The sequence below is a fragment of the Carassius auratus genome, chromosome 45 (assembly GCF_003368295.1).
Source record: "Carassius auratus strain Wakin chromosome 45, ASM336829v1, whole genome shotgun sequence".
Taxonomy (NCBI): Eukaryota; Metazoa; Chordata; class Actinopteri; order Cypriniformes; family Cyprinidae; genus Carassius; species Carassius auratus.
In genome coordinates this window covers 19,052,873-19,080,463 of record NC_039287.1, presented here as the reverse complement: position 1 = coordinate 19,080,463, position 27,591 = coordinate 19,052,873, and the positions used below count along the sequence as shown (strand labels likewise).

The following is a 27,591-nucleotide window of genomic DNA, read 5'->3' as shown; positions in this document are numbered from 1 at the left end:
GACGGAAGTGACTCAATAGCGCTTCTTGTTCTTGCTGCAGAATAATGCACTTGTTTTAACCGCTCAGAGTCGGACAAAATCTGTTACAATTTGATATTTTCTTACATGCACTTTAGTCTCCCACACTGATCGCGCAATTATCTGCGCGAGAGTAACGTTAATCATCTCTCATCCCCGCAGACAGACAGACAGAAGACGAGATTTGACTTCGGTCCTGTTTTCAGAGGGATTCCTGACTGAACAAGGACTGAAAAACACAAAGCGACATCATTTTACATAGATTGAGTTTGAGTTCCACTGGGATGTGAACTCTTGAAATCAGATGTTAAATGTTAAAGTGTTGAAGTGACAGAAGTCGCTTAAGTGCAGTGTGCGAGGTTAAACTCGTTTGAAGGGATGGACCAATATGAATCATAAAAAGAGTCTGTTTTTTGAAGGTAAGACACGGGCGTTTGCCTTTAATGCGCTGTTTGCCTTGTGTTGGTGTTTAAATGTGAATATGTGTGTAATCCGTCAGATTTCATCGCGTGTGCGTTAGCGCGCGTGCTAACCGAGCAGCAGCATGCACGCTGCAAAAATAGAAACATCTGAGCCGATTAAACTATAAATATACTATAAATACATATATCAAAGTGCATTGTATTACACGTGTGTAGTTTGAAGGCCTGTCCCCTTGTTAAACTATCTGTTTCCGTGTATGGATGCTAAAGCAGGCTGAGGCCTGATGCTACGCGATATAAACAAACTTCAGAAATCATTGATTTTTTTTTTGTTAGTTTTAAATCTTTAATCCCCTTAAATTTACTCATTATGCCTTGTCATGAACAATAAATAAAACTGTCTATGAAGTCATCACCGCTGACTTGATATTTTTTTAGCTGGGTTTCTCCTTGATTCATCGTGGGCCCTTCAACCTCATCCTGTAATATCAGAAAATACGTACAAATATTATTTTCCCAATCTTTTACGAATGAATATATTCGCATGTTTTCATCAGCAGCATTATCCTATTGCCATGAAAATACATAAAAGACATGAATGAAATGTTCACATTCATGTTGACTGTAACGTTACTTGCAGAATATTCTAATTCAAATGGGATCAAATGTTATTGTTTCTAATCTATATGCAAAATGTTAAATTCAAAAAAATGTACAAGTCACCTTTCTGAATGTACATGAAGTGCTTTATACAATAGTGTTTTTACAGAGATAGTTAAATGGGTAAATGCAGAGACCGATAGGTAGAGCTGTAAATTAGAAAGAAATGTACACTTTTCACCATCAATCTAGCATTTAGTTGATCAAAATTAATAATAAATAAAACAGTAATGTGTTATTAGTTTTTGATAGAAATAACAAATGTTTTCCCTTTTCAGAAATCTAAGGATTGTTTGCGGTGTTCTGAAACAGGCATTACAATTGTTAAAATGTTGCATTTTTGGTTTGGTTTCACAAGGCAACATCTGAAACATACCAAAATACTTTTTCTTTTTTTCTTTTTCTTTTTTTGGAGTAAAACTGTCCTCTCATTTGTCAGAATACAAAAATGTATAGAATCGAATGGATCTGATGAGAGTTCCTTGTGATATTCCCTTGTGGCCGTGTTCTGATGTGTTTGATAGCTCTGGGTGAATGTGAGAGCAGGAGAGACGGAGGCTTTAAGCAGACCTGGAGGTGTTCTCTCTCAGATGATAGTGAAGACCACAGCAGACATGAGTAAGAGCAGCTTACAGCCCACTCAAGCAGCTCTGCATTCTAACATGTGCTTTGAGCCAAAGGTTATCATCACCGTATACAGAGGAACATTTAGACCACAGAGCAGTTACAGAAATGAAGGGTGCTCCAATCAGTATTTCACTGATTGTCGATCACAGGAAGCACTATCTGCCGATACCGATATTTTAGAAGCATTGCTTTTATCATCTACAATTATTTATAGCCAGGATTTTTACACATTCATTCAGGGCCTGGATATCATTTTTGAAAATGGGTGTTTTTTTTTTGTTTTTTTTTTAGTTTTCCTTAAATATAGAATTATCTCACCTAAATGTTTGATAGTGCAGTACTCTATTGTTTTATAATGGGGAGAGTCTACTCCGTTTGCAGTGTGTATGCAGTCCATTGAGATGGTGGCGCTGCATGTCATGTAAATACTCTCTAGATGGATATCTTAGATCACTGCACTTGCATCTTTTGTTTTGCGTGTGGCATGCCATTCTAAAAATGTGCTCCTCAAGTTAAAAGTTGTTCAATAAAAAAAATAAAAAAAACTTCAAGACCTTGCACCCCCCAACCCCCATTCAAATGCTCAAGTCTTGGGTTTTTCACAGTTAATGATGTTCTGAGTGGATGTGCTCTAAGTGTCTTTCTCTTGTTTCTCTAGCGCTGCTCTTGTGACCATGGAGCGAGTGAGTGGTCAGCAGGAGCTTTCCCCCGAGGGAATGAAGGTATCCGCAATCTTTCTGCTTCTCTCATCTGCTCCATTATCTTTCATTTTCTTTTATTATCTTTCAGTGATTGAGTCTTTATCCTTCCTGTTCCGGTCTGGGTTTATACTGTTGCCATTTTTTGCACCATTAGTGGAGACCACTCATAATACTGAACTTATAATAAACTGCATGAACTTATAATAAACACCTCTGATTGGCCATTGCATTCATTAGCTCAAAAGAAACATGATAGGTTCCCAGCGTTGACATCTAATTTGTGCTAATTGTTCAAAATCTTTTTAGCTTACTTTCACACTTTCACATTCTTTAAAAAAAGCACACAGTTTTCTAGAATGTCATTGTGTGACGCAACATGTAAAAACGACTTATAAGTAGACAGACATTTAATTAAAATTCAAATGGTATCATACAACATACTTCTGGCCATCTAGAGTAACTGTGGTCAGTTGCATGTTAGTGAACTCGTGTTTGGTGGTTGTTTTGGCTGGTCTGCTGTTATGTTGAGCTGTGATCTTCTAACCCAAGCACTCTGATCTGTCTTTGGCAGACTCCATCCATGAAGCGCTTCAGTGCTAATGGGGCTATGGAGACTCATGAACGACGTCCAAATCAATTAAGGCAACTCAACAGAGCTGGCAAGCTTAGGTATTGAAACTGTATTGTGTGTGTATTTATATGTATGTGTTAGGGCTGCACAATGAATCATTTTAATTTCCGCTTCTCTCAATTATTTACACATAATCATGTGAGATACGGTATATTCCCACTTGTTATTTTTACTGAAAATAATTCCCTTTAATTTTGTTATCTTACATTAGTAACAAGCTTCCACTGGCTTTCATGCTTGCGGTTGCCAGATTTCAAGAGTTTATATCCCTCAACCAGTGCTTTTCTCTTAACCTGATGAACTGTAATAAATGTTATTTATTAAATGATTCTCTTTTTACATTGTGCTTGTGGTTCCTTAATAATATAGCAATTCATCTTTGTTGTTGTTTTAATAGAAAAAAATGGGCAAGTTAACGCATTCATTGATTAATGCAGATAATTATTTTATTTGCGCGTTGACGCAGTTTTTTATTGTTATGAAAGTCCATGGCTCACTGGATCTGAATACACACAGACAAATCAAGTGTCACGGGGGACGCTCCCAATCAAATTATTTAGGCTAAGCATCAGCATTCACAAACTACTGTCCTCTGTTATTTTTAACAGATAAGAAAGCAACAAGCGCATTATCATGACTTCATAAATGGGAAATAGGAAGTTCCCGAAAGCATCATCAAGTGTTGTCCCGCGATCGTGCAGGACTCTAATAGGAAGATGCCTGTTGTACTGTTATGATCGAGGCTCTGGACTCTGAGCATAACTTTTTTTTTTTTCTATTTATTTTTTTTTTAACTAAAATATTTTATGTAAAAACGTTAATGTCCTGGCAGTGACAAATAGCTTGTTTTATATTTCATTTAATTATGCTATAAGTTAATATTTACAATAAATGTATTAACTGCTATTATGTAAAAGGAATACTGCTGTAAAAAAGCACCTTATTTATTTAGTGTTTGCATGTTAGTGCACTTTTGTTCATATAGCAGTACTTTTAAATGAAAAAGGGCACAATAAACTACTTTTGAATGCACTATTAGTTTTTTGCATAACAATGCAATTAATTACAGACAATAATCAGATTAATCGCAATTGTTTAAAAAAATATATATATCGTTGCCCAGCACAAACAAAACAAACATTTAACATCATTTGGAGTTGTTGGAGGAATTTTAGTGGTTTAGCTATTCATAGAAGCTTCTTGTACTAATTATAATGTTAAGAGCATATTAATTTATATAATAAAATATAATACATCAGGAAACTAGATAAATCATGCAAGCTGTTGTTCTCTCGATTTGTGCAATAATTCTGCTATAATTCTAACATTTAATCATGATTAATAATTGTGATTGCAGTTCAAGCTAAATAATCATGTTTGTCATTCAGCATAGTAATTCATTTTTTTGTTTTTATGTTTTTCTAAATGATCTAAATGCCTGGATTTGGACTGAATGTATATGCTCACTGTTGTTGTTGATGGTCTCCCAGTGAAGCAGGTCATTCTGTGAGTGTTTCTCCGCTCCCCAATCGAACCAGCTTTCTGATCATGAGTCCAGCGCCGTCCCAAGGAGTTATGGTTCAGGGGCGGCTCTTCCAGCACGCACAGTTCGCTGCTCCAATCAGAACGCTGGAGCAAAGGTATGGCACTGCATGAGCTGACTTCACCAAATAAAAAGAGCCTGATTTAATTTCAGATGTTTGATGCCAAGTAAATCGAGTAGAAACATGAGCATTGAGAGTAAAACTGCCTTGAACCTTAGCTGTGTTTATGTCTATAATTTAGGTCTAAGCTACATTCACATTCTTGGCTGCTCAAAAAATTTTTTGAAATCAGACACGCTCGACCTTCCTTTTACTAAAACTTCTCCCAATTCTATTCTGAAATGCATTGTGTGGCTTATTCTCTTCAAAATGATTACAAATAATGCCTAATTTTCACTGAACATCAGCTGTGACATTTTTTGAGTGGCTCTGGTGCGTTTCATAATTCTTATGCTGTCTGCCAACGTGTCTCTCCTGCAGATCCAATATGGTCCAAAGAGTGGAGCTGGACAGCATTCTTCTCACCTGTCCCGAGAGTCCAGGTAAGCAGATGGAGCAGAACCAATGAGTTTAATCATTTTCAGAATTGACAGAAAGCGGAGATATCTAACGGTTGTTGTTCTACTGTGCGTCACTAGATTCAGCCAACAGTGTTAAGAGACGTGTCCATCAGAAACGGCGGCCGATGAACGATAGTCCTGCTCCTGTGGGCAAACCAGTTGAGGTGAGATCATACCCTGTATTTCTGTGTTACCCCCGTCTAAATACAGTCAAATGATGGTCTTAAAAAGATCTTCAATCCGATCAGAAGGTCTTATATACATGGCATTACATGTTGCACGCATTGCAAATCTTCCTCAGTATTTTTGTCTTGCTTTTTAAAACAAATACCCAAATGTCCTTAAAGGGGACATTAGATGTTGGTGTGATTCTTTAGGGTATTCATGAAATGTCTATAGCATACTTGGGTTCAAATTCCTTAATGGTCTTCTAAAACAACACCCATTGAACCTCTGTTCACAGTGAGCTGTTTCGATGCATGTCTCTTTAAATGATAATGAGCTACTGCCAACACAAGACACGTGAATATATCTGTATATGGCTCCGAGGTGATTTAAATAGCTAGTTATCTACATAGAAACCAGCTGCAAATTGAAACCGCTCTCTGGATGACAGAGTTTCAGACTCGGACTGCACATAACAAACTGGCTGCACGTTTTCTTTTCAGTTTTTCCGAGCTGGCAGATATCCAGAAACCCAATGAATGGAAAAAATAAGTGAACATTTAATCTGATGTCCTCTTTAAATCAAGATCCATTTACCTAAGAAAATGAAGTAATGAAGTCTTGTTTTCTGAGAAATGGAAGAAAATGAGTGAGCTTATACTTAAAACAAGAGCAGATAAATGTTGAGGGTTTTTGGCACAGTCGTTAACCAGAAATATAAAAACCGATTAACGGTTTTCCCGACCCATTCTGTGAGGGATTGACTTGAAGTCTTTACAATGATGTGCACTGTGTAAAAGTCCTAGATCATGTAACTTTCAAAACTGTTTTATGGTGTTTTTGTCTGTTTAATATATTTCTGAAAATTATTTTGTCACGTGAACAATCGTCCGTTTAACGCACTGAACTTGAGTTCCTCACAGTCTTATTTTCATACCCGTCAATAATTTAATAAGGTGCTACCCTGACCAAGGTGTTTGAAGTGTTTTTCTGGCTTTCCCACACCCAGCAACCCCTTCAGCCTGATGATTACCTCACAGTTTGTGGTAAATGTGGCCAGCCAAGTGAGGACCATGTAAGATGTGACCGCTGTGGATATATGCTTCCTGCTGAGACGTTGTCCCTTCCTGCTGTGACATCAGCGTTGCCCCTTCGCCCGTCCATTCGCTCGCAGCCGCCCCCTGCGCCGCCCAGCCTTCAGATAAGCAAAGGGTTTTACGAGTCCACCTCTGGGGGCTGCTCTCAACAGATCGATGTGGTCATGAGCCCATCGGTGCGGATCACACATGGAGGTTTGCTGCTCCCGCACAATGGGAGACTCGTTGCCACTTCGGGAAGCTCGGCGTGTAATGGACTCAAACAAGCTGGTGGCAAGAAACAGCAGATCACCAAACCATGTCAATTAAATGACCCCAGTAAGTACACTACACTTCAGAATCAGAATCAGAATCAGAATGAGCTTTATTGCCAGGTATGTTTACACATACGAGGAATTTGTTTTCGTGACAGAAGCTCCGCAGTACAACAGAATGACAGTGACAGAACATAAAACACATAATAAAAGAATAAAAAATACAAATATGTAGACAGTGAATGACAATATACAAATGACAATTGTAGGCAGGTATGTTACAAAGTGAAGTTATGTATGTACGTATATATTATGTGCAAAAATTTAAGTGTATACTAAGTATGTGTGTTAGATAAATAAAGTGTGTGTGTATATAAATATAAAGTGTAGTGTGTTCGCCATTATTGTCAGCTGTTCATAAGATGGATTGCCTGAGGGAAGAAACTGGTCCTGTGTCTGGTCGTTCTAGTGCTCAGTGCTCTGTAGCGTCGACCAGATGGCAACAGTTCAAAGAGGGAGTGTGCTGGATGTGAGGGGTCCAGAGTGATTTTGACAGCCCTTTTTCTCACTCTGGATAAGTACAGTTCTTGAATAGATGGGAGAGTTGAACCGATGATTCGCTCAGCAGTCCGGACTACCCTCTGTAGTCTTCTGAGGTCAGATTTAGAAGCTGAGCTGAACCAGACAGTTACTGAAGTGCAGAGGATGGATTCAATGATGGTGGAGTAGAACTGTTTCAGCAGCTCCTGTGGCAGGTTTAACTTCCTCAGCTGGCGGAGGAAGTACAACCTCTGCTGGGCCTTTTTCACAATGGAGTCAATGTGAATGTCCCACTTCAGGTCCTGAGAGATGGTGGTTCCCAGGAACCTGAATGACTCCACTGCAGTCACAGGGCTGTTCATGATGGTGAGTGGGGGGAGTGCAGGGGGGTTTCTCCTGAAGTCCACGATCATCTCCACTGTTTTGAGGGTGTTAAGCTCCAGGTTGTTGAGACTGCACCAGACAGCCAGCTCTTTTACCTCCTGTCTGTAAGCAGACTCGTCACCGTCCTGAATGAGGCCGATGAGTGTGGTGTCATCTGCAAACTTCAGGAGCTTGACAGAGGGGTCCTTAGATGTGCAATCGTTGGTGTACAGGGAGAAGAGCAGTGGGGAGAGAACGCAGCCCTGGGGAGCTCCGGTGCTGATTGTACGGGTGCTGGATGTGTATTTTCCCAGCCTCACTAGCTGCTGCCTGTCTGTCAGGAAGCTGTTGATCCACTGACAGACGGAGGTGGGCACGGAGAGCTGATTTAGTTTGGGCAGGAGGAGGTTTGGGATGATCGTGTTGAAGGCCGAGCTGAAGTCCACAAACAGGATCCTCACATAAGTCCCTGGTCTGTCTAGGTGTTGCAGAACATAATGCAGTCCAATGTTTACTGCATCGTCCACAGACCTGTTTGCTCTGTAGGCAAACTGAAGAGGATCCAGCAAGGGTCCAGTGATGTCCTTCAGGTGGGCCAGCACCAGTTTTTCAAATGACTTCATGACTACAGACGTTAGAGCCACAGGCCTGTAGTCATTTAGTCCTGTAATTTTGGGTTTCTTAGGGATGGGGATGATGGTGGAACGTTTGAAGCATGAAGGGACTTCGCACAGCTCCAGCGATCTGTTGAAAATCTGTGTGAAGATGGGGGCCAGCTGGTCAGCACAGGATTTCAGACAGGCTGGTGTAACACAATCTGGGCCTGGTGCTTTTTTCCTTTTCTGCTTCCGGAAGACCTGGCGCACCGCATCCTCGCTGATCTGAATTGCAGGTGTGGGGGAGAGGGGGGATGCAGGAGGTGAGAATGGTGAGAGTGCTTGATTGGAGAGGTGTTCAGGATGGGTTGCATGAGCTGTTAATGGTGTGAACGGTTGTTTGGAGAGGCATTCAGGGCTGGTTGCAGGAGTTGTGAAGGGTGTGAATGGTTTTGTGGGGAGGCGTTCAGGGCAGGTGATGGGTGTTCTTTCAAACCTGCAGTAAAACTCGTTCAGATCGTCTGCCAGTCGTTGATTCTCTACAGTGCTGGGGGGTGGTGTCTTGTAATTGGTGATCTTCTTTAGACTTTTCCACACTGATGCGGAGTCGTTGGAAGTGAACTGAGTCCTTATTTTTTCAGAATAATTCCTCTTTGCCACTTTGATCTCCTTTTCCAATGTGTATTTAGCCTGTTTATACAAGACATTGTACAAGTTTTGCAGTGAACCAAGGTTTGTCATTATTGTAAATTAGTTGAGTCTTTGTAGGAATACACATATCCTCACAGAAACTGATATATGATGTTACGGTCTCTGTGAGTTCATCCAGATCGGTGGTAGCAGCTTCAAAAACACTCCAATCAGTGAGGTCAAAACAAGATTGTAAATCCTGCTCTGCTTCATTAGTCCATCTTTTTACAGTCCTTGATACAGGTTTAGCTGATTTTAGTTTCTGCCTGTAGGACGGTATAAGATGAACCAGAAGGTGATCAGAACGTCCCAAAGCTGCTCGTGGAACAGAGTGGTATGCATCCTTTATTGTGGTGTAACAGTGATCCAATATATTACTGTCTCTTGTGGGACAAGTAACATGCTGTCTGTATTTTGGCAGTTCACGGGACAGATTGGCTTTATTAAAGTCCCCGAGAATGATTAAAACAGAGTCCGGGTGTTGTTGTTCTGTCTCTGTGATCTGATCAGCAAGTTTCTGTAAAGCTGAGCTCACATGCGCTTGGGGATGGATGTAAACACTGACCAGAATGAACGAGTGAAACTCCCGCGGCGAATAGAACGGCTTGCAGTTAATGAAGAGTGTTTCGATATTTGAGCAGCACGTCTTCTTTAACACAGTTACATCTGTACACCACCGTTCATTGATGTAAAAGCATGTCCCGCCGCCGCGCGATTTCCCAGTGGATTCTGATTCACGATCCGCTCTAAACAGCTGAAATCCCGGCAGATGGAGCGCGCTGTCCGGTATGGTGTCATTCAGCCAGGTTTCCGTGAAACACAGAGCAGCAGAGTGTGTGAAATCCTTATTTGTCCGAGAGAGCAGAAGGAGTTCGTCCGTTTTGTTGGGTAGAGAGCGGAGATTTGCCAGATGGATGCTAGGCAACGGCGTTCGAAATCCGCGCTTCCTGAGTCTGACGAGCGCTCCCGCTCGCTTCCCCCGTCTGCGCGTCCTGAAGCGCTTGATCAGCGCCGCCGCTCCTCCGATAACAACGTTCAGTAAAACGTCTGAATAATTGAAATCCGGTAAAACATCTTGTGGTGCGTTCTGCCGAATGTTCAGCAGTTCTTCCCTGGTGAAACTGATGGCAGGAATATAACTAAAGACAGGACAAACTAACAAAAACATATGCGGAGCTCGTCACGGAGGCAGCCATCCTGTATCGGCGCCAGCGAATCACACTTTTCACACTTTCACACTTTTACAGATCGAAAATGATCAGCACGTCAAACATTTGTTGGCTAGTTTTCAGTTGGCCTGCCCCATTAGCAATACCTTATCATTAACAAGGACTGAAAGGCACAGTAGAAGAAATTCATGACTCGCTGGCCACTTTATTATAGGTACACCTTTCTAGTATTGGTTTGGACCACGTTTGCCTTCAGAGCTGCTTAATTCTTCATGGAATAGAGTCAGCAAGGTGCTGGAAGCATTCGTCCACATTTTGTGTTGTCCATATTGACATGATGGCGTCTCACAGTTAATGCATATTCATGATGCAAATCTCCCGTTCCACCACCTCCCAAAGATGCTGGACTGGGATCGGGTGATTGTGGAGGCCGTTTGAGTTTAGTGGTTTGTTTGAGATGATTTGAGCTGTGTGACATGGTGTGTAATACTGCTGGAAGCAGCCATCACACTGGAACACTGTGCTCATAAAGCGATGCACATAGGGCTGGGGGATAGGTCCAAAAAAATATCACAATCAAATTTTTCATATCATATTTCATATCACGATAAATGTTGAATTTTTTTCAAGTTTAAAGGCAGATTTCTTCTCTTGAATGAAAGTTGTCGAAACCAGGCAGTAAATTGTGGTTTTAAAGCCCTTTTCTTGTTTGTCAGAATGACACACACATTTGCCAAACAGGTGATCATTTCACAAATCTGAGGTACAATGTTCAGAACATTTATAATAATAATAAAAATTCTACATCAAAATATGCATTAGTAAACTTAAGTAAAAACCTTTTTTTAGACTTTTTTCATTAGCAAAATATCCTAATAAAGAAATGAATTATTATTATTATTATTTTCTGTCTGTTCTAGCGGTTGATGTTTCAAATAATGAAACGGGTTTGTGTTGCCTGACTTTGGCTATTTGAAAATTGTAATGGCTATAGGTTCAAATGTATATGTTCTGACCTGTTGAATTATGACTCTAGTTTTTATTTTAAATTAGCCATTGCTCATCTAGAGTATCACACAATTAGATCATGGAAAAATCTAGCTATATGGTTTCTGTGGTATTTGTATAAAAACCGTAGCTTAAATACAGTTAATAACAGCCATTACTCCTTTAACACAACTTGAATTTATAATCCATAACTTTCACAGTGGGCACGTAGTTGGTTTTGTTTTAGGGTGTATTGTTGACTTTTTTTGCACTTAAGTCTTGGATAACCTATATAGATCTTCACTGTATTTGTCTTTAGTCTTCAGTTTGATTCATTGTTTGTGGGACAACACAAGTCAGGATATATTGTTTGATATAAAATCAAATCTGGCTTTTTGTCTGAGTAATTGAGGATATAATCAACACAATGATTGTTTCACTGAAATAATGGTTAGTTGCAGCCCTGGATTTCAGTCATCAAGTATAAATTGTTTTCCACATACTATTATGAAAGGTTATGGGATGTTATGATTATCAATGAGTTCGCAATAGGAGGGTCAGATGCAATATTTCTTTATTTTTCTTTAGCTAATTTATTACTGTCATACTGATAATTTATTGTTTTGTGTATAACATCTTTCAGCAAACCCAAGGAAGCTTCATGATGCATAACAAAAGAAGAATAGCATACTATAATGTCACTAATATTATTAAGCATCACAACACAAATATACCAAATGAACATCACAGAATTAAAAAGCATTTTTGATCATTCTTAACCAAGAGCTGAGGGATACCAGGTGACAGCAGTAATTCAGATGCATGTGTCATGTACGTGTTTTGATGTAATGTAGTTGTGCTGTCCAGCGATGAGGATGAAGAGAGTGATGATGTCAGCAGCACAGGGACCGGTAACCGCTTGGACAGCGTGTCCCCGCGGCCCGCTGACTCTGCCCACTCGTCTCCTGCTCCCTCCGGTGGACGGGTGGAAGCGGCCGTTAAAGCAGCTGGTGAACATGAAGACCCCAGCAGTGATTTTTTCACACAGACAAGCCAGAGAAACCTGCTGCCCAGAAGGAATCGCATGAGAGATCCAGTAAGCAGTGTTTTTGTTGTACTGTTGCTACATATAAAGATCAAGTCAAATCAAGACTCAGTATTTCAGATTTTTGCCAACATTTTACTGACCAGAATTTGTTTTTTGAAATGTTTTTTTTTTTTTTTTTTTTTTTAAACATTGGACAAATGAGAAAATCAGCAGAATTTTCAACAATGTACAGTATTTTTTTTTACTGAAAAATGGAGAATCAGTTTGAATGAATGAATCTGTTTGCTAGAGAGTTTGTTGTATTTGGAGTGTGTAAGTTGTTGTTTTTGTCATTTGTCTCATGTAGTTTGGGAACCCCGTGTGTGAAGATCCGTCTCCTAAGAAGAGGAAAATGGTTCAGGTGCAGAAGTTGAGCAGCATTATTCTGGACTGCAGGAGCGTAAGGATTGGCACTTTACGCAGGATGGTCACCAAGCCTGTTGTGGTGAGATCAACCAAAAACCTGACTCCTATCACCTTCAGGGTTTAGGAATTGAGATTTTTATTTTTTATTTAAATGCTTCATTTGAATGATGGCATTCAGTTCTATAGATCTTGAATATTTTATTTTTAAAAATTTTATTAAAAAACGGCTCATTTTAACCGTTTAACCATATATATATTTATATATATATATATATATATATATATATATATATATATATATATATATATATATATATATATACACATTTGATTAATACTATGTTTAAATGGTTTAAAAGTATTTTTCTCCTCTAAGTATTTAAAGTTTGCTGGTTGGTGAAAGAAAAATATGCTTTATATATACATATGTTTACAAGCGTGGAAAAATCAATCCAGGTCATCGGTTTGAAAGTAGCCAAATTCAGTGAAAAAAACATAGACTTTGCAACCCTGCATCCAAACACGAGCTTGACTGATCACGGATTGAGAGTAGGATAGATGACTGACAGTATTTGATGCTCAGCAGGTCCTGAACTCACTGACAAATATCTGATCTTGTGAGATTAGATGTGCTCCTTTACACAGAGTGCGTGCGATCGCAAAATCTAAGTTAAAGTGAGCAGTGAGCACAATTCAAAAGCGATTTCAATACCCGCTTATTGATGGCGCAAAAATTAGAATGTTTGCAGGAGCGGCCACAAAACACACACATTTCACTTTAATTCTCTAGCACTGTCTAAACTAAACAAAAAAAAAGTTAAAATAGTGCAGAACTTTATTATAATATGAACAATAATGATGTAGCCATGGGTTGTAACTAAATAACAGAATTTTATATATATACATAAAAACAGCATTCTTGAGGACATTTCCAATACAGCATGTTCATGGCAGACGGACACAAGCCAAAGGTGAGTGGCACTATGCATTTAGTCGCTTTATCCTGCATCATCATTAACTAGCACCAGAGATAAACAGCTAAAGCTTTGATTGCAGCAACTAGGGCTGTGCGATTAATCAAAAGTGGATCGCAATTTGAGACATTGATATTTGCTAATCGCAACAGCCTGCGATGTGACGCAACATTACTCTGTTTCAGGGCATATGCATGACCGCCAGCCTTGAGTGACACTCTTACTAAGCAATAGAGCGAATAGACCTCCGTTCTCCCCAATCAGCTCTGCTCTAGCCAACTGTGTAAATGCCTACCATTAAAAAAGAATAATACATAAATAAATAAAAACAAAGTAGGAGAGAGACAGAGTGCGATTATGGCATCTACAGGGTCAGGTCAATAAGTTAGGCAAATTAAAACTAAAGATAAATGTTATGTAACTTAAGCTTCGAAAAGACAGGCAACAAACAAAAAAGATCATTTACAAGAGCTGCGTCACAATGCATATCAAGTGCATCTCTTATTGCATGTTGGCTATTCCCAGTTCAGAAGAGCGCACACACAGCCTGTGTGTCTGAATGCTTCTCATCCTCGCTCCTCTCTTACCCACGAGGTGCAAATCCTGTGTCACCAACAAGCCGTTCACACTCGCCGCACTCAAGTAGTTATACCATTAAGTCTTGTCTGCTGAGAAAAACCAAAAAACCCTTCCAAAATACAATTGAAAATTTAATGGATTTCAGTTGGTAATTGTATTGGTTTTAATGTAAAGTATAATGGTGTCTGTTTGATGGATTCGATTGGTGCGATGTAATATGGCAGATGGCAATCAATAGAACAACAGTAATTCCTATTGGAATAATGCCAAAAACAAAAATGAATTTTGTAACAGTTTTTTTTCAGCAGGGTAATGATACTCATACTGTGCTGCACATTATTGACAATATTGAGCCGAAGCTATACTGCAGTTTTAAAATTGTGAATCAAATCTCAATCGCAATATCTGTCAAAAGAAATTGCAATTAGATATTTTCCCCATATCGGATAGCCCTAGCAGGAACGTACCAAACAAATACAAACAGACCCTAAAAATATAGAGTAGGGGTAAAGAAAGCAATCGAAGTATGGTTCAGACAAAGCAATTGAATCAAGTGTTAAAGCCCCCTTAAATACTTGGGTCTGTATAAGTGCTGGACACAGAGAAACAGAGGAGGATTACAAAGGAAAAACTAGGCGTGCACAATAAATATTGGCCGATAATTAATAAACATCCGGTCAGTAAAGCCTGTTATCTAATCAGCTGTGTTTTTTTTCCCTTAGTTTTCAGTGGAGAGCATATTGCTGGAGACAGAAGGTAAGATGCTGTAGAAAGCAATGTATTTTATATTCACTCACCATTATTACTTTCCTGTAAAATAAGACTTAGTGATCTGTCATTTCTTTGCTGTGGTGTTGTGATTGAAGGCCCTGATGTGAATGTGTTGGAGAGCGTTTATTTGCAGTCGTCAGAGCTGACCAGATGTGAGTGGTGTACCGTCAAGAAGCTGCCGGTCCTTTTTCTGCAGACCACCGATGAAGAGTGCCAGCGATTACAGACTCAGCTGCAGATGTCTCCGGATGAAGAAGGAATATGGTACGACTGCAGCGGCAACAGTGAGTATCAGAAATCCCATTACGCTCCTTACAACATCTCTTTAAAAACTAACGTATGCAGTTTCTGTACTACTAGTGTAATCTGACAGTAGGGGTGGGTGAAATGGCCTAAAAATTATATCACAATATTTCAAGAATATTTATGACGATATTTAAAAAAAAAATTAAGTCAAGCTTTATTGTCAATTCTTCCACATGGACAGCACATAAATACAGAAAATTGAAATTGTGTTACTCTCAGACCCTTGGTGCATACAGATACTTTACTAACAGTAAAGCAGGGGTCAGCAACCTTTTCGGCATGACGTGCCATTTTTCATTTTTCTAGTTAACCACTGTGTCAACACAACCCCAAAAATGTGTATGTGTGTGTGAGACAAGGCCAATGCTTTAAAACACTTCAGTTGAATCACTGTTAATGCGCTACTTTAATTGATGCGCGTACACACACACACACCACTTGCACACAGAGATCTGAGATTGCGCTGTGCAAAAAGTAACATTCAGAAGCTCATAAACTTGTTAGTGCTGCCATGCGACTTTTATTAATCTATACAGAATCACTACATTTATATTTCTCAACAATAAGGGGCATCGCTTGATTGTTTGTAGAGAGAGACAGACGCAGACAATTTACACATCTCTCTCACTCTCTCCCTTTCTCTCTCACTCTCATAATGGCCATTTTTGAGAACATTTTTCATCACTGGATAAAGCTGTTGGTTATTTAACATTTCTATTGTAAAACGTATTCTTAAAAGTTGAGTAATGTTAAATGATTTGCAGCTTCATCTTGCCCTGCTCTGTTGCTTCGCGCTCTGCTTCTGTGAACAGTTAACCCCTCCTACTTTGATTTGATTGGCCATCTCAGTCATTTTTGCATTGGCGAGCGCTGTTAGACCACTGAGGCTTTGATCTGAAGTGCCTAGTACAGTATGTGCAGTGTTTGCACATGCATCCGTAGACAAGCACAAGGTAATTCTCACACTTTAATAGCATTTATAGATGCTAACAGACTGTTTGACTATGAGAAGTTATTACCTCAAAATGTACGTCAGTATGCCGTTTTCTCTATTGCTCGCATGCCAGCGATTATCCCTCTGCGTGCCACTGTTTGGCATGTGTGCCATAGGTTGCTGACCTCGGCAGTAGAGCATAAAAATACAGGTAAATTCAGATTAAATATAAAATATACATGCCTGTTTTTGAAGGTAAGAGTATGCGCTCAAATATGCTCTAGAATAGGGCTGTGCGATTAAATGAAATAGTCATAAAATCACGTTGTGAGCGTGCGCGTTTTGTAAATTGCTTTATGGAACGATTTCTTTTACGACCCGACTTCCCGCAGTATGCTATCCGAACCAATCAGAATGCAGCACGCCTAAATGGAGCGTGAGAACCGAACAGAACGGAAAAACAGATGTAACTCCAGGTTACAGGTCCTTCTTTGTTGCGTTTGCGGTGCATATTTTTTCGGCGCCCATGTCAACTGATCAGAGTGTTCACACTGCACACGGTCGCGATCTGGCAGTGTGCTACAGGAGCAATGGGACCTTCAGCAGTCACACAGCGAACGTTTCCAAACAGAGTCTATTTCTGCTGTGCTGCACACGCTAAATTAAAGTTAATTTTTGCTGGTAAAAATTAACATGGATTAACACGGAAATGTAGTAACTGCATAGTAAATGCATATAATTAATGGCTACTGTTTCACAGTCAACACATTAAGACCAGGAAAAGTGCACTTTTAGATAAGGCAGTAATAGATGGGACTTATGGAGTTAGGAAAACAGTTAAGTTAAAAATAATAAGGAAAAAATAAGTTATAATTTTGAGTTTAAATGTGAATGTCTGTGAAAGATTGTATTAATGTACTGTGATTAAATAGAATCACAATGCTGAAAAAGCATTTTCAGAAACAACATTTGGATTTGAAATCAAAATACTAAGATGAGGCTTTGTATTTATATAGTGTTATATAGTATGAAATGTAAATTTCACAAAGAAATGTGCAGCATTTTGCCAAATAAGAATAAAAGGTTGACACAATTTATAATTTCTTTAATCTCAATTGGAGAAAAAAAAAGAAAAATTTGACATCAAAATTGTGAATTGATGATATAATGAAATGAGTGAATTGGTACATCCCTACCATCCATCATAAAAAAGTGCTCCAGTATGCTGAGAATATGCCGAACTCGTGAGAACCGAGTTTAGATATCTGCAAAGGAAAACCTCCTTGTCTGCTCTTGGCTTACATCGAAATCCATTTTTTTCACACATCCTCATTTTGTACTTCTAATTTGTGACCGGTGTTTTGTTTTGCTCTATCCTCTGCACTTCTGCATTCGTCACTTGTCACTGGAGCTTATGCTATGCCTACATACTACGCCATCTGCTGAAATGTCACTCTGAACGCACATAATACAGTTAGAGGTCTGCACGGGTATATGACAAGGTGATAATTCTTCCACTGTGCAAAGTATGGTCATTTTCTTCAGTTAAGGCTCTTTAGCATTCGGCCTGCTTTAAATCAGACACAAAGATGCAGTGCGGTAAGATCGCATTTATTTGAATTAATTATATAATTTGAATTAGCGAGAGAGGGATGAAAGTTGCATGCGTGTGAACCTGCATCTGCACATCTCTGTCTACAAGCAATGTTTCTTCAAAAACAGTTCACTGCACCCTTATTGCAGAGAAATATAATTTTGTGAGTCAGTAGCCTGTCGAAGCTATTTGACTAGTAAACATTTCCGTGCTGTGTTGTCGTTGTCGTGTTGACAGAGAGTGAATCTGCATCTCATTCAGCTCATGTGCTGTTTTGTATTTCATGTATCATTTCACAAAACTGAAATCATTCTGTTTTTGCCTTAAATTGAATCTAATTTAGATTAAAAACTGCTCATGTTGCATGTATGCAGCATCTTTGGATCATGATCAAGTGGTCAGTGGTTGCCTTTAATTTTCAGACAAAAGACAAAGCCTAATATTGTTTGTATGAAGAGATTTATTTTATTTGTGTTATTTATTTGATTTGGGGCTTGTTTTAACATCTCAATTTAGTTTTGTTATTTACATTTACTGTAAATTATAAAAATAAATAATTAGATTATTATAAAAATGTTGTCATTTAGGAGACACCTATCCAAAGCGTACAAATGAAGACAATAGAAGCAATCAAAACGAACAAAAGAGCTGTAATATGCAAGTGCTATATTGGTATAATAATAATATAGTGTTATATTTTAGTTTCACAAAGAAATGTGCAGCATTTTTTCCATGCAATAATAAAAACTCTTAAAACTGATGATACTTCCTTAGTATTACCTAATGCAGCGTAACAGATTTTTAGATCTGAATTATTGACATATGACACTGTCCAAAACTCTCTTCAAAACTGGTAGTGATTTTGTTTCAGGGCCACTTTATGCTCTTGGTTTCGTGTTTGTTGTTGTTACTGCTCATATTTGGACATGATCTGACCTCTTACACCTCTCCTCCTCCTCCTGTCTATGCTCTCCAGATGATGAGAAGTATATTGTATTGATTTTTGAGAGCGGCCCTACTTTGCAAGAACAGATGATTCTGGAGGATATCCTTGCTGAAATCGGCAGAAACAACAATCTACCGGATTTCCCTAAGAAGATCAATTTTGACGAGGCCAACGGTCGACTGGTTGAGTACAATAATTCCTCCAAAGGAAAAGAAAAGGTGATTTTATGTTGTGCTCAAACATGACAATTATGACTTGATATGTTCATCTGTGTATTAAATGTGCCAGTATTTGTCCTTCCCCTCAGGTTAAAGAGGTGAAAGCTGTAGTATCAGCAACACCTTCATCTTCAACCGTATCAGCCTCAGCATCACTTTCGGTTGTGACCGTTACAGTGGCAACAGCGAATACAGTCCCAGCATCCCCTGTGACGAGTGTGCGAACACGCATGTCTGCTCGGCTCCAGGAGTACTGTGAAGAGGACGATGAGATGGCAGAGCTTCAGCCAACCTTCACTGGTCCTATCATAAAGTAAGACTCTAACCAGAAACAACAATTTTGACAAATTTGGCAACGTTGTTGAGTATAGGGCTAAAAAAAAAATTACTCCCCTATTATTATCTTCTCTTGTTCCAAAATGTAATTTCAGGTTAGCAAAAAAAAAATTACTATTAAACTCAATATTGTAATGAAAAAGAAAACCTACACTTTGTCAATAATATCTTGCGCTCAGAATGAGAAAAAAATATTGCCTTCAGAAGCATGCATTTCTTTTATGGTTTTTAAAATAATTAGACCTCAAAAATGTATTTACGTTTTCTGTATTTTAAAGCTGCAGTCGGTAACTTTTGACGCTCTAGCAGTTAATAAACAGAACTGCTTGCGTCTTGCGGAAGAACATCGTAGCCGGAACTACTTCTCTCTGTTTATGTCTATGAAGAATCACAAAGGTACTGGGTTACTCCGCCGCGGTACCCCCGAAGCAATCTAAAATAGTCCGAATATAAACACTTATTATAGGTGCACCCTAGTGATTCAGGACAAGCTAAAAACACGGTTTGGAAAATGAATTCATAGTGTACTCGCTTATTATATACAATTTTCTACATTTTGAACACAAACAAAGTTACGGACCGCAGCTCTGATTGGTTGTTTCTTACCGGGAGCGATGGAGTTTCTGCAAATGGCAATAGGACACTGGGAGGAGCCAGAGGAGCTTGATTTTTACACAGATTATCTGTCTCATATTCTACTGTCAGGACATAATGACAGGTTTAACAAATATGTAAAAAATATATATTTACAAAAGTTACCTACTGCAGCTTTAAATCCATTTTGTTGTCCAAAAAACACTTTTGTTATTACCTACAGTGATTAACAAATTTTTTAAACACATTTGTGTAAGGTTTTTAACCAATGTTGTAAGGTTGTGCCACTGCTGCTCTTAACTAACAGTATTTGTAATTACCAAAATAATTTTTTAGCTTTCTGTATTGGTTAGTCCTCCAGTATACATAAGCTTTTTAGATACAGAAGTGGCCCATTTCTAATGCTACAATATAATCATTGCTGTTATCTATGAAAGAAAAGCAGAAAAAAATAGTCAAGTGCTTTTTTGTTTTAGTTTTTTTAGACACAATTGGTTAAAAAGTACACAATGCCAATTTCATTTTTTTTTAAAGATTAATCGATTAATTCGAAAAAATAATCGGCCAACTAATCGATTATCAAAATAATGGTTAGTTGCAGCTCGAGTAATCTGTCTACTGTGGAGACGAGAGCCAGCATCGTGAATTTTATTTTGCACCGACAAGAAAACATCCGTTTATTAATAAATAATTTAAATGTCTCCTTTACATAATTATTTATACTTCTGCCTGTGCTTGTGGCAAACTTAATGCGCGTGCTTGCACACTGAATATATTAAGGCTCATTTTGGATTAGTAGACTTAATATAATATAAAACTGTGATTAGTTGAATATATAAGATATAAACGAACAAAAAGTTTTTTTTAAGCATTTTGTACACGTTAACATAAAATCTGCTTTCAGAACGGTCACATCTGTAACGGAGAAATGTCACATCAACACTGGAACACTGGAATTGCCCAATAATGAAACGGCCTACATGAAAATGAAAATGATTAGGCCTACATGAAGTTTCTACATGAAGTTTCTTATTACTGCAATATATTTTTACATTTGTATTGCCAAAACGACCGCAGTGTTGCTGCCAAAACAGTGCAAAACTGCAAATAGTAAAATGCAGCAAATAAATTAAGAACAAAAGTTTTTGTCTTTCTGGAAGATGCTCATCTCTCACATAGACGCTAAATCTGCTGAATTTTTTTTTACAAAATCGGTTTTCTTTTTAACACTCTCCGACGCTCCACTCAGGACTCCCATAGTTCTGAAGGGCTCAACCTTCCCTCTCTCAAAAGTTAAATCTAGCCACCAATAGCATGTCTTCATCAATCCGTCATCCCTGATATACAATGCAAAGCAATACCAAAGGGGCTATCATTCTTTATCATTTACCAGTCAAATTTGTAACTGAGACGAGATTATGTATAGAAAATGACATCACACTACAATTGCAGATCGTAGTGTCAGTACATTTCGCCGAACGAGCATCAGTTCACTGATGGGGATCGTGTCCAGTAATACCTTACATTTACATAGCGCTTTTCTAGACACTCAAAGCGCTTACATTGTCAGGGGGTATCTCCTCATCCACCACCAGTGTGCAGCATCCACCTGGATAATGCGACGGCAGCCATATTGCGCCAGAACGCCCACCACACACCAGCTTACTGGTGGAGAGGAGACGGAGTGATGAAGCCAATCAGTAGATATGGGGATTGTTAGGAGGCCATGATGGTCGGAGGCCGATGGGCGAATTTAGCCAGGATGCCGAGGTCACACCTCTACTCTTTACGAAAGACATCCTGGGATTTATAATGACCACAGAGAGTCAGGACCTCGGTTTAACGTCTCATCCGAAGGACGGTGCTTGTTGACAGTATAGTGTCCCCATCACTACACTGGGGCGCTAGGACCCACACAGACCACAGGGTGAGCACCCCCTGCTGGCCTCACTAGCACCTCTTCCAGCAGCAACCTACTTTTCTCCCATCCTGGTACTGACCAGGCTCAGCCCTGCTTAGCTTCAGTGGGCAACCGGTCTTGGGCTCCAGGGTGATATGGCTGCCGGCCAGTGTATCCATCACTGTGTTCTGTTGTCTTGTGTCAGATCGAGCCATTCGTGTCCAGTGTAGACCTGGCGTGTGTTTTTTAATCGGTTATGTTACAGCCCTGCTTGTTTTTAATGTTTTTCTGAAATACCTGTATTGACTGCATGGTCATATCTTCGTATTATTTACTGCCATGCGAGCCACAAAAGTAAAGCTTGGCGAGTCGTGCAATGAGTAACACTGCTGTAGGTTGCTTTTTTGGCGGGTGTGCTTGTGCTGCCGCGGTCTTCATTTCGTAGGGTGAAACATCTCTCACTCGGCAGCATGTCTCTGTGGCAAATACACGGTGTGGGAGGGTGAGCCCAATCAGAACTACGGGAGCCCCCAAAAAATAAAAGATTTTCATTAAAACAACTACACATTCGAGTTGAAATTTGAAATTTATATACTATGCTTGTATTTTACTTTTATGGGTCACCGTGTTGGGAACAGGTATGGTCCTTTCATGAAGTTAGTTTTTGTATGTACTTAATTGATTTGTTAAGAAGTGGAAATGATGATATCTGCTGTCTCTTGTGTGTACTAACAATTGTAACCTTAGCACCGCAGTTGACAGATGGAGACTTCTGATTGGTGGACTGTTAGTTCAGAAGAAACTTTGTTTGTTTGAGATCTGTTTAACTCCCAGAAGAAGGCATGTAGCCGAAACGCGTTGGAGTTTTCAGAAGGTTATTGTGACCAAGCCATAATAATAAAGTCTTTTTTACTTTTGTAATTGAGAGTGCCTTGGAGTTCCTTTTTCATTTTTGATTTTACACATTCAAGTTAATCGAAAAAATTGATGTATCGCCCAGCCCTTTAAACCATAGGACCTCAACCCTGCTCCCAGGGACCCACTGTCCTGAAGTTCAGCTCCAACCCTAAACAGACACACCTGGAGCAGATAAAGTCTTCAGATTCACTTGTGAAGTCACAGGCCAGGTGTGCTGAAGCAGGACAGTGGGTCCGCAGGAGCAGGGTTGAAGAACTATGCACGAAACCATTCAAATGACAAGATGTGAAAATGAGCTCGTTTCTGTAAAACACATTAGTTAGTAAAGCTAGAAATTCTTTCATTGGTATTGAAATAGATTTTTGTAATTTCGCTTAGTATCTAAAATTGTGGTGTAGTTACAGCCTTATAAGAATACAAGGTAGCAGCATGGGGGAAAAACTGCCATATTTTGGCAGGCAAGTGCAAATCTGAGCCTACGAACAGACTGGGCCAGTAGAATAAATATTTCTTACATTTACAAGACGACAAAGACCCATTGAAGTTCTTGTTCTGTTCTTGTGTGTTTGTGTAGGTTGTTGGTTTACCCCCCGCCGCCTGCTAAAGGAGGAATCTCTGTGACCAATGAGGACCTTCACTGTCTGAACGACGGAGAGTTCCTCAACGACGTCATCATCGACTTCTACTTAAAGTCATTATCTTTCATTCATTCAATAATATCTGTTGTGACCCAATACAGTGCTTTTTTAAAATAACTATATGTAGACCTCGTTTCTTTTTTTAATGCGTTTTAATTTCTAGATATCTGTTTTTGGAGAAGTTGAAGAAGGAAGATGCTGCCCGCAGTCATGTGTTTAGCTCATTCTTCTACAAGAGACTCAATCAGAGAGAGCGGAGAAACGCTGTCGACACGTCCAACTTACCGTGAGCTCAAACATTCACATTTCCTTGGAGCTTAGTGACTGTGCTGTTGTTTCGTCGTCTCATATGTGACGTTCTGATGTGCTGCAGCATACAGAAGAGGAAACACAATAGAGTGAAGACATGGACACGTCACGTGGATCTCTTCCAGAAAGACTTCATCTTTGTGCCCATCAATGAGTCGTAAGGCCCGTTTGTCTAGTTGCTTTTTTATTGATTTATTTTGGTTAAATTGCCCTGCTTCAGATGCTTAGTGGTTCATTTTAAATCAGCTGCCTAATCTGATGACCTGTCTCTCTGTGTCTGTCTAGTGCACACTGGTACCTCGCCATAATCTGTTTTCCGGGTCTGGAGAAGGCTCATGTTGAGCCAAACCCGCTGTACCAGCCTCAGACTCAAGCCCATAGCACTGCTGTCTCCTCCAGCCCAGCCGCTGATGGAGGTTCAGAAGAGCTGGACGACGTCAGACCTGCGGCTGATGTGAACAGACAGCCGCAGTACACGGGTGAGCACATGCAAGCCACACAAGTGACCGGAAACAGACTGTGTCACTGCTTGATTTCTGCTTGGTTTCGATTCCAGATGCTTTACACAGAATAATCGAGTGTTATGGAGCAGATGACCCCCATCACTCTGATGACCAAAGCTCGTGTCAGGCAAGTCTCCTCAGTTTGGCTGATCTGGGGCTTCAAAATTGACTTTGTAATGTTGCCGTCAAAATGAGTGTATACCGCAGGGATGTAATGATATATTTGTTTTCTCTGTGCAATGTTACAGACGATTTATATTTGAAATAAATGCTGTTCTTTGGAATTTTCTATTTACCAAGGAATCCTAAAAGAAAATGACCTGCATTTCCACAAAGCACAATCGTTAGTTTGTTACTGTTATATTGATGACAAGAAGCCATTCTTGAGCAGTAAATCTTCATATTAGAAGACTGGAGTAATGATGCTAAAAATTGAGACTTTCAAAACATTTCATATTCACCACATATGGAAATGGTATGCAAACTGCTGGAGACAAGGCAAAAATGAACTATTCTGGGAATTGTAATAGAGCAGTTCAGTTTTTAAAACTGTGTTCACTTGTTCAAGAGTTCATTTTCATTTACATATAAGATTATGAGGTCATTCAAAACTAACTACAAGTAGTTTAGATTCAATTCAATTTGTGATATTTGTATACTTGAATACAATTACATTTATTAAGAAACAGGCTTACTTTCGTAATGGATTATCTACAGCAGTTTATTATGATGGTGTGTGTGTGTGTTGTGTATGTTAGATTTTGACCGGTAATGTGGCGTGCCATGGGTGTGTTTGGATGATGTTTGGGAGTTTCACGTCATATGAACATGTTGTTATCTGTGTTTTCAGGATGAGTGTAGTGAAGATGACAGTTTGGTTGATGACTGTGGGAGCTTTGTCAAAGCAGAGTGGACGTCCAAACCCACCATCTGCAAACAGTGAGCGCAGATATATTCCTCACATGCTGTGAACATATCTTTGCATAGTTGATACATTATATCCAATATGGCGTTAGACATTATAATTTCATTCGTCAGATTTCTTAACAAACATTTGCACTTTGAAAGCTACAGAAGAGTTTGTGAATTTTCAATTCCTGAATTTGAAATAAATCTACTTTCGTATCTCTGTTGAGAAGTTCTGACGTATCATTTTTCAGCACTCACTGTCATTGTATTAAAATCCTCAGACCTTGTATCCTGATCATGGACTCGCTGCGAGGACCAACCAGGTCGACTGTTGTAAAAACCTTAAGAGAGTAAGTTAGTACTTCCACACAAACTAGTGAGAGTAAAACCTTGTGAATTGTGAGTTGTTTTTCTGTAGGTATAATGGGGAATCACGAGAGTGGCTGTAAGTTCTCACTTACGTTGGTATCTGTATTAGTGAGTGTTTGTCCCGGTGTCTGTGCAGGTATCTAGAGGTGGAGTGGGAGGTGAAGAAAGGCTCCCAGAGGAGTTTTGGGAAGGATGTGATGAAGGGTTCGAGTCCTCGTGTGCCCCAGCAGGATAACTTCAGTGACTGTGGAGTTTACGTGCTGCAGTATGTGGAGAGCTTCTTTGAGGTGAGAGGACTCATGGGAACTTTGTATCTAATGGAGGACTGGACATCATTGGTTCACCCTCAGTAAAGTCACTGACATTCTGAAAGATTAAAAAATAATAATAAAAAAATAACTATAATTAATTTTGTTCACACACATTCCTAGAGCTTCCTCATATTCTGTGCTTTCGTTCACACTCCACAGAAAGCTTTTTAAAGATGAATGACTTTGCAATGTGATATTTTCACTGTAAAGTTACCAGCCAATCAGAATTTCCACTAGCCATTTTTTTTTTTTCGGTAAAAATAACAAATTATGAGTGCCACTGAATGCATTTGATCATTTTATTAACATTGTTGTCATGAAAAACACATATAAAGTACAATGCATTCAATCAAAATATACACTGACTCAAATTTAAAATTATTAGTTCCCACCACGAAAATGCTTTTTTTTTATATATATCTCCATTCGTTCTTCTTCCTTGTGTTTTCTGATGGACGCTCTATACGTTTACATGTTTTTTCATGCTGGTTTCACTGCAAACTGCGTGCAGCCAATGGCCATATGAAACGTCATCACGTAGGATTACAGCACAGTGTTCATGGGAAATGTAGGAAGTGCTGCCAAATGACCGAGAACAGAGCCTCATGTCATGCATCGGACAGACAGGTGGCAGCTAGTGAGGTTGGGCATACTCTCATCCGACACCTGCATCATCAGCGCTGGCGCCCCTCAGGGATATGTGCTCTCTACACAAATGACTTCACCTCTAAAGATCCCGATGTTTGCAGACACTACCATCATCTAAGCTGTTGTGTTTAGACTTTGTAACTAATGCAGTAACTGATGCTGAATATTTATCTATAATTTTTTATTTCAGAATCCTCTTCCAAGCTTTCATCTCCCGATGAATTTATTGGATTGGTTTCCCCAGCAACGGATGAAAACCAAGCGGGACGAGATCAAGGAGCTCATTCTGAAGCTTCAGACTCAACAGCAGCTCAATCTGGAGAGCTGCCACAGCCCCTCTGAGGATACCTTAGAGTCAGCTGATCTCATTCCTCCAATCAGCTCCTGAGCTCCGCCCATGCTGCTACGCTTCACCATCACATGACTTCTAAACACTAAAAGCCAATCAGGGCCTTGTGTGATTGTACGCTGCTGGACAACTCTGCCGTTATTTCTTATGATCTTATAGTTTTGATGAAATGAAATTTGAAAAGAAGAGTGGTTTGTTTATTTGTATCGAATACATTGTGTACATAAGCTAGGCTTCTTTTCTCTTTTGTGCTTCATTTTCATCTCATTTATTGTTGATTCGTCATTTGTTTTGCACCAACTGTAAAATAAAAGTTTGTGTTCATCTTGATTTATTTACTAAAATGTGCCTAGAGGGTTAAATACAGTACTGTTCAGTATTCTGTTTGAATTTCATGCCTCGGAAGGAAATGAAAACATTTTTTTTTGTAAAATTAGTATCTAAGCAAAGAAATAATTTTTCAATGTTCGGCTAATTTCCATTCAGGAGTGCACATTTGCCTTGGTACAGTCTAATACAACAACATGAAGTGTCAAAAATGAGCCTTTGCTTCTTTGTGGGTATCTTGCTTTCATATTTGAATTGGTTCACCATATTTGGAGCCTCGCGGCACTTTCACATGATTTGTGTTTTCATTCCCTAAAGCATCGAGAAGGTGTGGTAATGCAAAGCTCTAAGATCCGTCCGATGTCATTGTGACTGTTTGCTGTAGACTTTTTGAAGTGTATCCAGTGGAGTTCAAAGCGTTGCATGATGTGTGGAAGCCCTTACTAGAGTCATGGGAGTTTATTTATTTATGGGTTTATTTTAGTTATCACTTTACTACGTATTTTTGTCCATGTAGTCATTATCTGTTTTGAAAAAAATTGCATATTTACGATTCGTTCTAGTTTTAATCGCATCATGACAGCAGTGAAGACGAGCAGAGACTCCAAAGGGATAAATATCAAAATTGGTTTACACACAAAAGGCCATTTTACAATTTTAACAAGCTTTCAAAATGGAATA

General features: G+C 39.2%; 1 protein-coding gene across 2 annotated transcripts; it reads left to right on the top strand.

Annotated features, from left to right (window-relative positions):
* LOC113063495 (sentrin-specific protease 6-like) lies at window positions 1-26,962 on the top strand. Of its 2 annotated transcripts, XM_026233943.1 has the most exons (23): window positions 1-437; window positions 1,625-1,718; window positions 2,386-2,449; window positions 3,000-3,097; window positions 4,550-4,699; window positions 5,084-5,145; window positions 5,242-5,327; window positions 6,338-6,743; window positions 11,879-12,120; window positions 12,419-12,556; window positions 14,753-14,786; window positions 14,897-15,085; window positions 18,612-18,799; window positions 18,889-19,112; window positions 23,122-23,238; window positions 23,349-23,471; window positions 23,559-23,651; window positions 23,780-23,973; window positions 24,051-24,124; window positions 24,848-24,936; window positions 25,188-25,256; window positions 25,412-25,562; window positions 26,425-26,962. In XM_026233943.1, the coding sequence occupies exons 1-23, from the start codon at window positions 407-409 to the stop codon at window positions 26,620-26,622; spliced, it is 3,114 nt and encodes a 1,037-aa protein (XP_026089728.1). In that variant the 5' UTR covers window positions 1-406; the 3' UTR covers window positions 26,623-26,962. The 2 variants fall into 2 exon arrangements, with proteins under 2 accessions (XP_026089728.1, XP_026089729.1); XM_026233944.1 differs by lacking the exon at window positions 1,625-1,718 and having other exon boundaries at window positions 2-437.
* Window positions 26,963-27,591: the final 629 nt, after the last annotated feature.